This window comes from Trifolium pratense, linkage group LG2 (genome assembly GCF_020283565.1).
Source record: "Trifolium pratense cultivar HEN17-A07 linkage group LG2, ARS_RC_1.1, whole genome shotgun sequence".
NCBI lineage: Eukaryota > Viridiplantae > Streptophyta > Magnoliopsida > Fabales > Fabaceae > Trifolium > Trifolium pratense.
The window spans coordinates 30,005,275-30,022,390 of record NC_060060.1 but is presented as its reverse complement, the minus strand read 5'-3'; the positions used below and the strand labels follow the sequence as shown (position 1 = coordinate 30,022,390).

General features: G+C 32.1%; 3 protein-coding genes across 3 annotated transcripts; all 3 read left to right on the top strand.

Moving 5' to 3' along the window:
- Positions 1–2,961: 2,961 nt before the first annotated feature.
- On the top strand, positions 2,962–3,800 carry LOC123908579 (basic form of pathogenesis-related protein 1-like). The gene has a single exon (XM_045959255.1). The coding sequence runs from the start codon at positions 3,018–3,020 to the stop codon at positions 3,495–3,497; it is 480 nt and encodes a 159-aa protein (XP_045815211.1). The 5' UTR covers positions 2,962–3,017; the 3' UTR covers positions 3,498–3,800.
- A 7,803-nt stretch (positions 3,801–11,603) lies between these two features.
- LOC123911137 (pathogenesis-related protein 1-like) lies at positions 11,604–12,315 on the top strand. The gene has a single exon (XM_045962496.1). The coding sequence runs from the start codon at positions 11,660–11,662 to the stop codon at positions 12,137–12,139; it is 480 nt and encodes a 159-aa protein (XP_045818452.1). The 5' UTR covers positions 11,604–11,659; the 3' UTR covers positions 12,140–12,315.
- Positions 12,316–15,397: 3,082 nt separating this feature from the next.
- LOC123909514 (pathogenesis-related protein 1B-like) lies at positions 15,398–15,892 on the top strand. The gene has a single exon (XM_045960356.1). The coding sequence runs from the start codon at positions 15,398–15,400 to the stop codon at positions 15,890–15,892; it is 495 nt and encodes a 164-aa protein (XP_045816312.1).
- Positions 15,893–17,116: the final 1,224 nt, after the last annotated feature.

Genomic DNA, 17,116 nt, shown 5'->3' with positions numbered 1-17,116 from the left:
TAATTAGTGATGATTAATTTTCTTTGGAGAATTTGTAGGGCACATGAGGTAGATTCTCCTCTCCCAACCGAATTTTTTTAAGTCAGGAATCGAATTATTGACCATGTTTAAGGGGGACCAAAGTCCTTACTACTTGGATCAATTTATTGTAAGTGGATTTGAATTACAATTCTATTTATGTAAGTGTTTTCCTAAACTCCGTTTGGTTGAAAGGAAATACAGTGGGAAAGAAGAAAAACACGAAAATCGAGTAATGAATTTAAAATAAATCTTAGTTCGAGTTTATTCATCAATTTTTGATTTTTTTTTTCTTTTCATTTTCTTTGCTTTCAATGAAACGGACCCTAAAAACTATCATGATACTGGTGTGCTTTATAGTTTAGATGCAATGTGCCCTAAAGTTTATTTCAATAATAAAAAAAAAAAAAAAAGTAGAATGGTCGTGATAAAATACTAGTGATACACAGTATCGATAACCAGGGAGAAGAAGTGGTCTCCAATATCCATTCAGCTAAACAAGGCAAGAATTTAGTGCTTAATTTGTGTTAATAACAAAATCACGCAAAAGGAAAAAGGACTTACGTATTAAGTATTAATAGATCACACACAGATGTGTCAACAAATAAAAAATATTAACAGTTGGGGCCTCCATGAAACGACTTTGTGAAAATCAAAATCTATTTCTCAAACTAAATTTTCAGATGCGATCATCTTCACTAAATAAAAAATCCATTACACGTAATAATTACCAACAAAAGAAGAAGAAGCATTACACTGTGTTACACGTAGAAAGCCAGAAGGTTGAGTGTACTTCTTTCAAGTTTACAAAAATTTCATGGGATTAATAATTAATTGTGAAACATTTGTTTATATTTTTAAAATATGCAAAGTAAACAGTCAAATAGAACTTGTAAAAAAGAAAAGTATTTCTAATGGATTAATTCATTGACCAAGTAACATAAACACAAAGAAGTGAAGAACATTACACTTTGGTATATATAAGTCTTCATCATGAATCACATGTCACGCCTTGATTCAAGCCCTTCACGTGAAGTAATAGAGAGTTATGTGAATACAAGCACAAAGTTAAAAATAAGATAATGTTAAAAAGAAGTTTATATCGGTTGCGAGTTGATTTGAATATGTGTTTATAAAGTAAAGATAATTCTCATCTTATAAGTCGGTTGGAGAACACAACTGATTCATTTTTTCCCATTCACTTAAGAAGACTCATATTGGTTGCGAGATGATCTAAATTTGTGTTTATAAAGTAGAGACAATCATCGCCTTACAAGTCGATTTTGTAAGGAGAGTTAGCCCAAACTCTCAATTCTAAAAGATACAACACAAAGTCCTAAAGCCAAAGAAACAAGATCACAAGGATCATCCAAACATCAACAATTGAAATTTGAGAGCTAAAATTGAACATTACAATTTTTATATGAGTTTAATAGCGATACTAATAGTAGAAAATAGTTTTACACAATCATTTAGTGAAAAATTAATTGAATTCCCAGTAAATAATTGAATTCCCAGTACAATAGAAGTACCAATAAATTTTTACTTCTCAATTCTCATGTAATTACGTTGACAGGTCAATTTGAAATCCCATGTGTGACACGGAATTGGATGGCTCATTTTTTCCTCTAAGATGAATTTATGACCGTTTCTTGATCAACTTAAGTTCTGCCCATTTATTAATTATCGCCGGTCTAGAGGAGACGTTGAAAACTTATTATTTTTAAAAGAGTCGTGTTAACATGTGTATCAAGGGTACATATTAAGCTACCTAAAAATAGAAATATAACATTTAATGATACAAAATATTTAATTTAATGTTTAAATAGTTGAATTCACAAACTTAACATATATATATTTTCATTGATGTTCTGTTTATATACGGCACATTTATTTTGTAGTTCCGCTTTTCCCGATCGTTATTCATTTTGTGCAGATACCAGTTATTATTAATAATAATATATTTGTCGATAGAAAAAATTGTAGTTGGAAAACAACAAAATTTATTGCAGATAGGTTTTTCAAATATCCTTCTTGCGAAATTATTAGCAGTGTATCATGGTTTAATTTTGGCGTGGGAGCTGGACATTAGGAATATGTGGTGCTATTCCGACTCCAAAACCATGATTAAGCTGTTATCTGATCATGTAAATGAGTGACACCACTATGCAGCGATTGTCTATAACATAAAGTATCTACTCACTAGAAACTGAAGGGTTAGATTGGTACATACTCTTCGGGAAGAAAACACTTGTGCAGATTTCTTAGCCAAGTTTGGAGCTCACAACCCTGAAACTTATTCTTAGTTGTTCCGTCGGATGAAATGAGTCTTCTTCTGCTAACCGATGCTAATGAGACTATTTTTTCCAGATAATTTTCTTTTTGTCTTTTTCTTTCTTCTTTTCATCTTGTACAAAAAAAAAACAACAAAATTTAATTTATTCAAAAATTTATCAGTGCTGACTAATTATCTTTCGAGTTTAAATTTATTCAAAGTTTAAATTAGGGCCATAAGGTGGGTTCTCCCCTCCCCTCCTAACCGAATTTTTTCCTATACATAAGTCATGAATCGAACCCCTAACCACATGTTTAATAGGTCAAAACTCTTACCACCAGTTAGACCAATTCATAATTTCTAAATCAATTAACACAAAAGTTTTTTTTTTGACTAACAATTAACACCAAAAGTTAAAGTCTCGTAGTAGTACCCTTTAATATAATCCACCTTAATGATAATTACATCAGCAGCCAAATTTTCTAGTGACGCAATTTCATTTTTTTAAAATTATACTCTTATATTTTAGTCAAAAAAAAATATTTATACTCTTATTACCCATGCCACTTGTCTTTCTTACTTAATAACTTTTTTTTTCTCATAAGAAGAATAATCTTCTCAATTACCAAATTTTCATATAAAAGTTTCCTATAAATACATCATTAGAGCCCAACATTTTTATCAAACATTTAACACCTCGAAGATTATACTTGCAATAATCACAATGAGTTCATTTTCTCTATTGTATGTCTTGGGCTTATCTCTTATTATGGTTCATGTTGCACAAGCCCAAAACTCACCATCCGACTATGTCAACGCCCACAACGCAGCAAGATCCCAGGTTGGTGTCCCAAATATTGTTTGGGACAACACCGTAGCTGAGTTTGCGCAAAACTATGCTAATAAACGTAAGGATTGTCAATTGATCCACTCGGGTGGTGGTGGCCGTTACGGGGAGAATCTCGCGGGAAGCTCCGGTGACTTGAGTGGCACGAATGCGGTGAAATTGTGGGTGGATGAGAAAAGAAACTACAATCATGGTAGTAATTCATGTGTTGGTGGTGAATGCCTCCATTATACTCAAGTGGTTTGGAAAAATTCCAAACGGCTTGGATGTGCTAAAGTGAGATGTAACAATGGAGGAACATTCATTACATGCAATTATGATCCCCCTGGCAACTATATTGGCCAAAGCCCATACTAAGTGCATGATTCATATTTCATAATATACTTGTTTCAATTTAGCTATATATATATAAACTATATAACATATAGTGAATAAATAAATAAGACCAAGGAAAACGTAAGTAATGATCGAGTTCCTGACTCATTATTATTTTATGTAATAATGTTCGATCATAGTTGATCATATATATACTTGCAAGTTAATACGATTAGTCTTAAGAAGTTTGTATTTTGTAAGTGAAATCTCTCTCTTGTATTCCATCATTCTCCCTATCCCTTTTTAGATATCTTGGAATAAATAAATCCATCAATGCTTATACCATTTTTTTTTTACAAAAAAACACAATATTCATTCATTTAAATTAATAAATTCACAAAGAGTATGAATCAACAAAATTGATATGACAAAATTTGAATGTCCATGCATTTAGATATGCAACGTTGATTACGCTAAAGTCACTGGATTTGGATCAGAGCAAATCTGCAAATCTGAACAAAACAAACACTTTAACCGGAAATCAAAACAAATATACGGGACAAAAACACCGCACTAAGACGGGAAATTACGAAGAAAAAAACTTGAATGAAATCTAAAAATATGTGGATATCACTTATTTAAAAGAAATAAAAAAAACGTTCAAGGAGTGATTTCGTATCAAATTTGATCCTAGATCACCCCTCTTTGATTGATAAACCATAAAGAAGGAAACAAGAAGAAAAGAATGGTGGCAGCAGAAGAGAGAATTAGGTTTGATATTATGTTAGCTAGAGAATAATTTTTTAGAGCACTACAAAGTTTGTTCTAAAATATAGCAATTCTTCCAAAATTAGTTACAGTCGAAACTTTGCATTATAACAAGGTATCCATTTTTAATTTTTATCTTTTTTTTGGAAAAGCATTTTTTATTTTCATCTAAACTTATACTTGGATTATACTTAAATATTAGGTAAATGCATTAAAAGAGTCCTTTAAATTTTTTAGGTAACGAATAAGTTCTTTAATTTTCTAACTTATTGCACCCATATTCTTCCAATTATCCTCCATTATAAAAACTTGTTGCATCGTTACTCTTCGAGCTAGTTTCGTTCAACATATGTGAGTTACGATGTGGGGTGTTGAAAGATGCTAGTGATTCAGTAATGGTGGAAACCATATCTGTGCAACAGACATGGAATGAAGACATTCCTCTCTTGAGATTGTAAAAGTTACTTGAGAATGGATATGGTGTTCGGACGAAGGTTTGGAGGTGAGTCCATCACAATGAAAGCACCTGTAATGATCACCTTTTTTAGGTGTTCATTAGTGGAGGATAATATTTCTAGAAGACATTAAAAACTACACTAAACTAATAAATTAATTTCTTTCATTTATTTTGCTTGCACATTACATTCCACAATGTCTTTATTTATAACACTGATACCCAAATAGAACCTTCTAGAAAGCATATGACTCATAACCTAAAAATTATCTGATGCAACTTGGGCCTATATCAAGTCATTTCATCTCTATATTTCAATAACTCTCTAGTTAAGGATGAAAATGGAGGATCTAGATTCTCTCTTGTGTGTTCTCAGCCGATGCCTATTGTTAATTATTAATCTTTTAGCTGAGAGGAAAGAAGTAAAAGAAATAAGTATCTGTTGGATTAAAATGAAATAGATAAAAGTTCTATTATGCGAACAATGAAGGAAATGAAGGCGATTGCATTAATTGAAAGATAGATTCAGATCTCCAAAACAGAGAAAAGAAGAACCAGTGCAACTTAAGAGAGAGACTTAGAGAGAAGAGTATCACTAATCTCAAATTACACATAAGAAAAGATAAGAATAACGAGTAGGTAGATATAAGGAATCATTTGCCAAACGTCTCCCACATGCTGTGTGATTTTCTTGTCCTTTGGCCTCTACGTGGTCCTATCAATTTGTTATTCTCCTCAACTGTTTCCATTTCTAGCGCATTTTGTGGATCCCCATGTGATTGTGCTGCTGACATATTCTCTTCTAGAAGCTGTGTCACATTTGGCCTCATTACAATACCTTCCCCTTTAAAAACAACCTTGTCCTCAAGGTTGAGAGTAGGAAACTTGAGCTGCAAGTCATGTAAATTTTCCCAAGTGGCCTCTTCCTTTGATTGTTGCTCCCACTGAACTAGTATCTGATGGACTTTTTGTGATCCCTGCATAATAGTTCTAGCTTGCAGAACTGCAGCTGGCTGGATAATAGGACCAGTATCAGCCATAGTTAAGGGTAAAGGTAGATACTGTTCATCAGTAGTTCCCTTAAATGGCTTGAGTTGGGACACATGGAAAACAGGGTGGATCTTAGCATTGTCTGGTAATTTCAACTTATAAGCTACTTTACCAACACAATCTATTATCTCAAATGGACCAAAGTATCTCATTCCTAATTTTTGATTCTTTCTCAATGCTACTGACTGTTGTCTGTAAGGTTGTAGCCTAACCAGAACCAATTCTCCAATTTGGAATTTCACATCTTTTCTGTGTTTATCAGCTTGATGCTTCATATATTGTTGAGCTCTTTCCAAATTGCTCTTCAACTGTTGCAAAATTTTGTCTCTTCCCCTCAATTCATCTTGTAGTGCTGGTGAATCATTCTCCTGAGCTTCATATTTAACCAAATATGGTGGCTCTCTTCCATATAATGCTTTGAATGGAGTCATGCCTATACTGGTTTGAAATGCTGTGTTATACCAGTATTCTGCCCAAGATATCACTTTAAACCAAGACTTTGGATTGTTAAATGTGAAGCATCTAAGAAATAATTCCAAAACCTTGTTAAGTACCTCTGTTTGTCCATCTGACTGTGGATGATAAGCAGATGACATAGCTAAGCTGGTCCCCTGTAGCTTGAATAGTTGTTGCCAGAAGTTACTAGTAAAAACCTTGTCTCTGTCAGATACAATGGATTTAGGCATGCCATGCAATTTGACAATGTTATGCATAAATGCTTCTGCAACTGATTTGCTAGAATAATCAGATTTCATAGCAATGAAGTGTGCATACTTAGTCAATCTATCTACTATAACCATGATAGTGGTGTTTCCATAAGAAGGAGGAAGGCCTGTGATAAAGTCCATTGCTATGTCTTCCCAAACTTGTGCAGGTATTGGGAGAGGTTGCAATAGCCCTGCTGGAGATGTGTTTGTGGTTTTAGCTTGTTGACACACCACACATTTCTGCACATAATCAGTGATATCTTGCTTCATATTTTGCCAGTAAAATTGGGATCTGATTCTTGCCATAGTTCTAGTGATACCAGCATGTCCTCCAATAGGTGATGTGTGAAATTCAGACAATATCTTGTGCACCAAGTCATTGTTTTTAGGAATCACCAACCTATGTTTCCAATACACTAAGCCATCTCTCATAGAATACTGAATTGGTGCCTTAGCAGTTTGACATTTCCTGATGATCTCTACCATTTCAGGGTCATCTTGAAGAGCTAGTCTTATTTGGTCAATGAACAGGCACTTTGGTTCAGACCATGCCAACACCATGACTCTTGACAAGGCATCTGCTGCTAGATTTTCCTTGCCAGGCTTGTACTCAATTGTAAAATCGTAGCCTAAAAATTTATGCAACCATTGTTGTTGATCAGGTGTTTGTAATGATTGGTCCATCAAGCTCCTCAAACTCTTTTGATCTGTTCTAATAATGAATTTGTGTCCCAACAAGTAATGTCTAAATTTGGCTATTGCTTCAGCTATTGCCAGCATTTCTCTAAAGTAAGCAGATTTCTTTTGATCCCTCGGAACCAATTTCTTTGAAAAATAAGCAATAGGGTGGCCTTGTTGGTGTAGCACTGCACCAATGCCTATCCCTGAAGCATCTGTTTCCAAAATAAATGGAAGTTTAAAATTAGGTAAAGCAAGTACAGGAGCAGTTGTCATGGCTAGCTTTAATTGTTGGAAAGCTTGTTCTGCCTTGTCATTCCACACATACGCTTCCTTCTTCAACAAGTCAGTTAATGGTGATGCTATTTTGGCATAAGACTGAATGAATCTCCTGTAATAACCTGTGAGACCAAGGAACCCTCTGAGTTGCTTTATATTCACAGGTGTAGGCCAGTTCAACACAGCTTGAACCTTATCTTTATCCATAGATACACCTTGCCCTGTTACTACATGTCCCAAATACTCTATCTCTCTGACTCCAAAACTGCATTTGGATAATTTCACATATAGAGTATTGTCTTGTAGCACTTTGAGTACCAGTTCTACATGTTTCAAATGTTCCTGCCAGTCAGTACTGTATACTAAAATATCATCAAAAAAAACTAAGACATATTTTCTCAGAGCATGTTGGAAAATATGATTCATGAGGCTCTGAAATGTTGCTGGTGCATTAGTGAGGCCAAATGGCATTACTAGCCATTCATAGTGTCCTTGATGTGTTCTAAAGGCAGTCTTGTGTCTATCTTCTGGCTGAAGCAATATCTGATGATAACCTGATCTTAAATCTAACTTGGAGAAGTACTTTGCACCACACAATTCATCAAGTAACTCATCTACAGTTGGAATGGGAAAACAATCTTTGATAGTGATAGCATTCAATGCTCTATAGTCTGTGCAAAACCTCCATGTACCATCCTTTTTCTTTACCAAAATGATTGGAGAAGAAAATGGACTTGTGCTATTCTGAATAATGCCCTGCTGTAGCATTTCTTGTATCATCAGCTCAATTTGATGTTTTTGACTGTGGGGATATCTGTAAGGTTTGACTTTCACTGGTGAAGTGCCTTCCATAAGCGGAATAGCATGATTGTGAGACCTGTGTGGTGGTAAAGTCGTAGGAGCTTTAAATATTTCCTTGTAAGTATGCAGTAAAATAGCCAATTCTGGCTCAATGTTGGTAGGTAAATCCTTGAATATGTCCTCCTCTTCATGAGGTTTAAGACATTGGATGGTGAAGCATTCAGCAATAGCATCTGTTTTGGTCAATCTCTTAAAGTGATGAAATTGAGCAGGTAAGGGTCTGGTAACTGCTTGCCCAGTCAAAGTCACAAATTTTCCTTTGAGAAAAAATTTCAATGATAGGGAAGCATAATCTGCAACATGTGGTCCTAGGGTAGATAACCACGATGCTCCTAATATAACATCAGCTCCAGCTACAGGCAAAAGAAATACAGGTACTTCTAGCATGTGACCTTGTATTTCAAGAGGCAATTTCTGTATTACCCCTTCAGCAGTCATTACTTCTCCATTGCCTACCAAAACATTAAATTGAGGACCTGGTTCAATTGGCAATCTGAGGAATTTTGCAATTCTTGGTTGCAAAAAGTTATCTGAACTTCCTCCATCAATTAAGATTTGCACATTGATATGTTCAATGGATCCTGCAAATCTTAGCACACCCATATTGCTGTTTCCCTTCATAGCATTTAAAGACAAATGATGTTCAGGTGAATTGGTGGTAAGGCTATTTGTGGTTATATCTGGTGATTGAGTCATTTCATCAAACAGTTTGTCCTCTTCATCATCATCAACTTGGACAAGCATCAACTGCCTATTTGGACACTTATGTGTGAATGAAAATTTTTCATCACACCAATAACAAAGTCCTTTATCTCTTCTAACTTGTCTCTCAGCTGGAGATAAGCGTTTGATATTAGGATTTTTTTGAAATTGACTCATAGGTCTCGTAGGGGGTGTTTGAAGGATGGGGGCTGAATCTCTAGTTTGAATTTCAGATTTATAGAGGGGTTTGTTGGTGGAGTAGTTTGTAGTATTGAGTTTTTTCTGGTTTGTGTTTGAAGTATATTTTTCTTCATAGACTTTAGCTAGGGAAAAAGCTTTCACCAATGATGAGGGTGTGTGTATCAATACATCACGACGAATGTCATCGTGTAAGCCACTCACAAAACAGTCAATCAAAGCATCATTACTTAAACCATAGACACGGTTTGCTAATGTGGTGAATTTCAAGTAATATTCAGCAACAGTTCCAGTTTGATTCAACTTAAACAGGGTAGCACGAGGACAATCATACACAGAAGGACCAAAACAGAGAGAGACTTAAGAGAGAGACTTAGAGAGAAGAGTATCACTAATACATGAGAGAAGGCACAGGAGAGAAGGCAGTAGAAAAATGCATGAGAGAAAATACATGAGAGAATCTCTTTTCGTAAATGGATATTCATGGGGCGGATAGTATGATATCCGTGTCCGCTTCACTGGATAAATATGATATCAGTATCCACTCCATATCCATGTGATATTCATTAAGCGAGTAATTTGCGAATTTTAAAGTATCCATGAATATTTACAAATATTCATGGATAATAATATTTTAATTTTTTTCTTCTAATTACTTAAAATTTAATCAACTTTTTTAAAGAAGTAAAAAAATATGAACACATAATAATATTTATATATTTCACTTTCATTTTAACAATAAAAGTCACCATATATTTTCTTCAAAAAAACAAGTATTGGGCCTATTATTGGGTCTACTAGAGATATTCATACATTTCTAATTAAAATAAAGTTCTTCGCAAAGTTCTACCCATATAAAAGACTCTGTTATATTAATAACTAATGATATTTAAGTAATTTTATTATATTATTAACAGATAGAGATCTTCACGGACGCGAATACCATTAAATCCACAACAAATATCCATTAAATAATTATCTATCTCGTCTGTGGCAAAATTTATCCGTAGATACTCATGGGTAATATTCTATATAAGAGTTTCTCATTGTCATCGCTATCTCTAGTTGTTGAGTTTACGATGAAACTATAAAATGGAGTATTTAGTTCACGCTTTACTAAAAAATGAACACAACTTTAACTAGTGTTTTTTCTTTTATTGATTCATCATCTTGTATTAATCATATTATTGCGAATGAAATTAGCTGGATTTTCCTATTTAAAAATAAAAACCACTTTAATTTTTGTTATATAAGTCAAACATATATTAATCGATAAAGGCTATTGTGGTAGCACATGCCAAATAAAAACAAAGTTGGAAAAAAAAAACCATATTAAACCAAATGACTGCCTTGGAAATAGAAAAGTCCAACAAATGCCTCAAATTTTAAAATGAAACGTTCCTTAATAAAGGGCGTACCCTATTTTTTCTGAAATCGGTAGAGTTTGTCGGGTTGTTGAGTTGGATTTTTATGAGGTATGGTTGATTGGAGGCCTTTTGTGTCTATCCTTCTTAGTGGTTGATCATTGCCACTCTTAAAGTTCTTGAAACTTCTTGTGATGGCGGGTTAGAACTTAGAAATGTTTAGCTTTTGGTGTGTGTCTTCTTGTAAGACTATGTGTTTTTTAGAGGTTATTAAATATTGGTGTATTTCTAATATCCCTTTGTATTTGAATTTTCTCTTATTCTTTTTATATTTTATATATAATATTATTTGCCATTAAAAAATAAATAATATATTTGTAATTGGAAACAACAATAATATTTGTAATTTCAATTTTAAATTTTTCCGTATAGTTTAAATTATAAAATAAATATACTTTAAATAATTTTATAATTTTTAAGAATATAAATATTATTTTCAATGATTTATATGATAAAAATTAAATAAATTTAGAGGAAAGTGCTAGGAATCAAAATTATTTTCTATCAAAAATCAAATTCGAATTCTCCCGACCAAATGATTCATTTCTAAGCAAACTTATTAACCACTTGAGTCCAATTAGTTGGTTAATTATTCCCAAATTTAAAAACTATACGAATTAACAATGAGTGATCTTTGATAAAATTTTATAGTAACAATTGTAAAACTATATATGAATCACTACTTTCTTTTCATTGAATAGTCTTATTTAAATGAATGATCTATTGTAAATTTTATTCCAACACTATCTTTTTGTTGAATAGTCTTAAACAATGAACAAGAAAAAAATTACAATTTCTTAATCAATCAACACTAGAAGTTAAACTACAGTCACTGTGCCCTGTAATTTATTCCAACCATGAGAATTACGTTACAAATGGAGACGAGCCAAATTTGTTTGGTCATGTGGAAGAAATTTCATTTGGAAAATTCATTTGGAAAATTTCTTACGTGTATAATAAGTTAATTACCAAATTTCAATTTCATGTATAAAATTCCCTATAAATACACCACAAGAGCCCTAACATTTTTCATCAAACAAAACAAACTTACCATTTAGATTTTTAGCAATAGTAATAACAAAAATGAGTTCATTTTCTCTATTGTGTGTCTTGGGCTTAGTACTCATTATTGGTGATGTTGCACTTGCCCAGGATTCGCCAACGGATTATGTGAACGCCCACAACGCAGCAAGATCCGAGGTTGGTGTCCCAAATATAGCTTGGGACGACACCGTAGCTGCTTTTGCACAAAACTATGCTAATCAGCGTAAGGATTGTCAATTGATCCACTCGGGTGGTGGTGGCCGTTATGGGGAGAATCTCGCGGGAAGCTCTGGTGACTTGAGTGGCACGAATGCGGTGAAATTGTGGGTGGATGAGAAAAGAAACTACAATCATGGTAGTAATTCATGTGTTGGTGGTGAATGCCTCCATTATACTCAAGTGGTTTGGAAAAATTCAGTACGTCTTGGATGTGCCAAAGTGAAATGTGATAATGGAGGGACATTCATTACTTGCAACTATGATCCCCCTGGCAACTATGTAGGTGAAAGCCCATACTAATTAAGTGTATGATTAAGTATGTTTTATCATAGTTCGGCTATATAGTAGCCATATAAATAATAAATAAGACTATGAAAAACGAATGAAATGAGTTCCTTACTCATTATTTCAATTCATATATGACAAAATATTTTGTTATCAATGTTTTAAAATTATAAAATTATGTGTTCATGTAAGTTCACCATATATATAACTTGCAAACTAATTAATACTACTCTAGTATACTACTTCAAAAAGTTCACCATATATATTTTGGGATACACCATATATATAATTTTTAGAATGAAATTCCTTGTGTTCCCCCTCTCTCTCCCTCTCCTCTTTAAGGGATTTTGGCTAAAATAATACTATATCAATGATCATATTCAAGGACGAAACTAGAAGTTTTGAGTAGTGGGGTCACTACAAAATTGCATCATTAAATAAATATAACATTTCATTTTCTAAAGCATAAAAATATATCATAATTGTTCTCTACGACCTTCCATATTTTGATAATATTGAATAATTTTCTCTTTTCAACATCAAGAAAAATATATTTCTCAATATAAGTAACTAAACAATTATTTAACCAGTCATCTCCCATAAATTTGTGGGTGTGGGCAACTAAGTAAGTTTTTAACTGGGTGGGTGTGGACGTGAGTATGGACTACTATGAAACTTATCAACTAATTTATTTATTATATATATATATATATATATATATATATATATATATATATATATATATATATATATATATATATATATATATATATATATATATATATATATATATATATATATATATATATATATATAGGGGAGGGATCAAATTACACCGGTGTAACATTTGAGTAATGTTACACCGCTCAATAATGCTTTAACGAATACAAATTTTACAAAATCCACCGTTGGATTGAAAGCTTATATCGTATAGATCATTTATGTTGAATTGTATAAAAATCTAAAATCGTTTGATATGTTTTTGAGATAGATCAAGATTAACGGTATTCAATAAAAACGCATAAACCATTAATCTTCATCGATCTCAATAACCTATCAAACGATTTTAGATTTTTGTAAAATTTAACATGGATGTTCTATACGATATAAGCTTTCAATTCAACGGTGACTTTTGTAAAATTTGTATTCGTTAAAGCGTTATTGAGCGGTGTAACATTACTCAAATGTTACACCGGTGTAATTTGATCCCTCCCCTATATATATATATATATATATATATATATATATATATATATATATATATATATATATATATATATATATATATATATATATATATATATATATATATATCAAAGTGGGGGCATATGCCTACATAGTAACCTTCCTAGGTCCGTCCCTGATCATATTTATTTTTGTTAATTGAATTCAAATTTATTTTTGAAAAGTTTATTATTTTTTTTTTTTTTTCGGCTTTTCACCACCAGTTGAATCTGGTTCGGGGGTCAGTTCTGGCATCAAGTGGTTCCAGCCCCCTCCCGATTGCAGTTGTGGGGGATCGAACCGCGGTCCTCCCTACCAAGTTCAGCACCAATCACCACTGAACCAACTAACGATTGGTTATTAGTTATATATATAATTCTAGTTAATTTTCTACTTAGAGATAATATGAGAAATTATTTAGGTTTTGTTTGCTTAGAAGACTTTGTTTTTTTACTAACTAAATAGTAAAACTTCTGTTATATTAAGGACTATAAGAATGTAAAATAATGTGTATTTTCAATAAGGTATACTTTGAAAAGATGTGATTCCGCTCCAAATGAAAGTTATGATTACGAAAACATTGTATAAAAAACTTTTTTTTTATAAAAATGAAAGTACTTGGATGCTAAATTCTCTACAACATGATAAATAAACTAAAATAAAAGAAAATACAAATATTGAGGGAATATAAACCGAATTCAGCAACCACGAAGAAATGCAGTAGTAATCATCTCAAATTCTTCAGATCTAATTTTTTTTCTTTCATTGTTTATTATTTTACTATCTTCTTCAAGCCAAGTTCAAGCTCCCAATCCATGTTATCTTTCTTATTCTTCTTTTCTCTTGGTCTCTCGGTGCTATGTCCGGTTCAAGTCTCACCGGTTGAACCAACCGATCCGGTCTGATTTTTAAAATATTGATTAAAACAATCAAACTACAATAAAAGCGGTCTAATAAAAATCAAAGCAAACGCCCATCACAAGTAATGCCTAACAAAACCGCTTATAGACGTAAAATGAAATAGCTAAAAAGAAAAAGTGTTATGCGAGACTTCACTATTTTAATAGATGTCGAATGAACCGACCTCTAATACGGACAAATTAAAGTAATTTTTAGTAAAACAAAATTGATATTATTTTTTTTTTGTTAATGAAATATTCATGTCTATCTTCTGACATAGGATCTATTAATTCTTTTTTCTTTCTGATTTTGAGTTATCAAAAGAATCTTCTGATTGTTTTATAAAGAAAATCTGCTGACATTGAATTATCGACATCTATTCCTTGTTAATTACTCTTTTTTTTATATATTTTAAAATAAGTAACTAATTTTTTTTATAAAGCAATAAGTAACTAATTTAAATTTTATCAATTTTATATATAGTAACAAATCAAGACAATTTGCTCAAAAAAATCAAGACACCTTTATAAGAAAAAAACCAAAACACAATATTTCATTTCTTTTTTGGAGACATTTATTATTGTTCAATAGTCCATATACCATTTTTTCTTAAACAATCAACCCAAAAAGTTAAAGCCGTGATCTGATACCTTATGTTATGTGTTCTTGATTTTACCAATATGATAAAAATTGATTTTAAATAAATTGATATTGTAAAATGATTTTGTTTGTAAATAAGGTGAAAGCAAAAGAATTTATGTTTAATTACATTTACATAAAAGCAAATTAAAAATGATTTTAGGCTAAATATTCATTCTAAATTATAATTCTAGTTTAAGGAGTACTATAGAGCTAAATATTCTAAAACATTTAAATATTTTCAAATCACTAGAGATCTTGTTCTTAACAATTCCATTGCTAGAATATTGTTTTTTGGTCAAAGATCTTGAGTCAATTATTTTTGGTCAAGTTTTCCAAATCATAGACACAATTTTCTTTTTTTGAAAATAAAAAATAACCTAATCCAATTAATTACTGATTTTTATGTTAAAAATATGTATAAATAAATCACTAGAGACCCAACAATTTTCATCAAATACCTACAACACCATTTAGCATTCTGAAATTAATAATACTAAGAACCAATTGATGGGTTTATTTTCTCTATTGTGTGTGTTAGGCTTAACACTCATTATGAGTAGTAATGTTGCACATGCCCAAGACTCACCGGCAGACTATGTTAAAGCCCACAACAAAGCAAGATCGGCGGTTGATACTGATGTTAAACTTCCGAATCTTGTTTGGGACAACGAAGTTGCTGCTTTTGCACAAAATTATGCTAATCAACGCAAGGATTGTCAGCTTGTCCACTCCGAAACTGAGCGTTACGGAGAGAATATAGCGGAGAGTAGCGGCGACATGAATGGCACAGAAGCAGTGAAGTTGTGGGTTGATGAAAAACCTTATTATGATTATAGTAGTAACTCATGTGTTAATGGTGAAATGTGTGGCCATTATACTCAAGTGGTTTGGAGAAAATCACTACGTATTGGATGTGCCAAAGTGAAATGTGACAATGGAGGCACATTTATCACTTGTAACTATGATCCTCCCGGTAACTATGTTGGCGAAAGACCATACTAAATATTCATTCTTTTGTATCATCAAATTAAAATACAGATTTAAATAAAATGGGATAAGTTATTTGCTGTAAAAAAAAAAAAAAAGAGAAATGATATATATAAAATTTTGTATTATTTTAATAAAAAAATATAGTGTATTGCGGTATCTGACATGCGTTAGTGTCTGACACTCGTGTACGACATATATTGGACAGTTTAAACACGCGCGTGTTCAGAAAATAATCATCTTTTATTTACTCCGACACTTTTTGAATTAATGTTTAGACACATGTAAGACACTCATACAACACGTGTCGAACAAGTGTTAACATATTTGTATCCGTGACGTGTATTTCTATGCTTCTTAGGCTAGTATTGACTTAACAATGGTAGTTTTTTTTCTGGGTTACAACAATATTCATTATTGTGTATTACTGCGTTATTTGTTAACAGCAGCAAATCATGGGTTGATAATGACGTAGAATATCTAAGACAACCGATGGGTTGCCAATCAAATTATCCTCCTCATATACAAAGAGTACAGTGGCGGCTCGCACAATGTGCAAGGTGTGCGACGGCATCGGGTCTCAAAATTTTGAGGGTCTCAGCTCAGAATTTTGAGGTCCTATAATATTACTTATATATTATTTGGGTCTTGCTAATGAGTGCCCCCGGGACACTCTTTAAGCATTCCATTTAAAGAAACTTTTTATTTAAAAAGTTAAACATTACAATTTCCAATGCGTTGACTTTACGCATTTCGATAAAAATTCTATAAAAAGCTTACTATTTAAGGGCTTAAAGAGTGCCTCGGGGGCACTATTTAGCATTTGCCATATTATTTATACCCATAAGATATCATATGTATATTAATAGATTAATTTTTAGACCATAAACTAATAGTTATATATCGTTAATGTTCATATAATATCATATGAGTATCAATAGATTAGTTATCTATACTCGTAAATATAGTTTTAGTTCATTTTAATCTTTGCATAAAATTTAACCTCGGATTAGAAGGTTTCTTTTTAACGTTATATACAAAGATAATTATTTTGTATTTCTTATCCATTTGATTTAATGCAATTGGTTTAATATTGATAATTTATATATTTACAAGAATAAAAATAATTTTTTTATATTATACGCAATTTAAATCGATAGTTTTTTTTAAAAAAAATTATATTTTTTATATTAAGGGGCCACTTTTATATTTCGGACGGAGCCTCCTAAAACCCGGAGA

Bases quoted from the DNA above. Each gene is read 5' to 3' on its own strand.
- LOC123908579 (XM_045959255.1), top strand. From the start codon at position 3,018: ATGAGTTCATTTTCTCTATTGTATGTCTTGGGCTTATCTCTTATTATG.
- LOC123911137 (XM_045962496.1), top strand. From the start codon at position 11,660: ATGAGTTCATTTTCTCTATTGTGTGTCTTGGGCTTAGTACTCATTATT.
- LOC123909514 (XM_045960356.1), top strand. From the start codon at position 15,398: ATGGGTTTATTTTCTCTATTGTGTGTGTTAGGCTTAACACTCATTATG.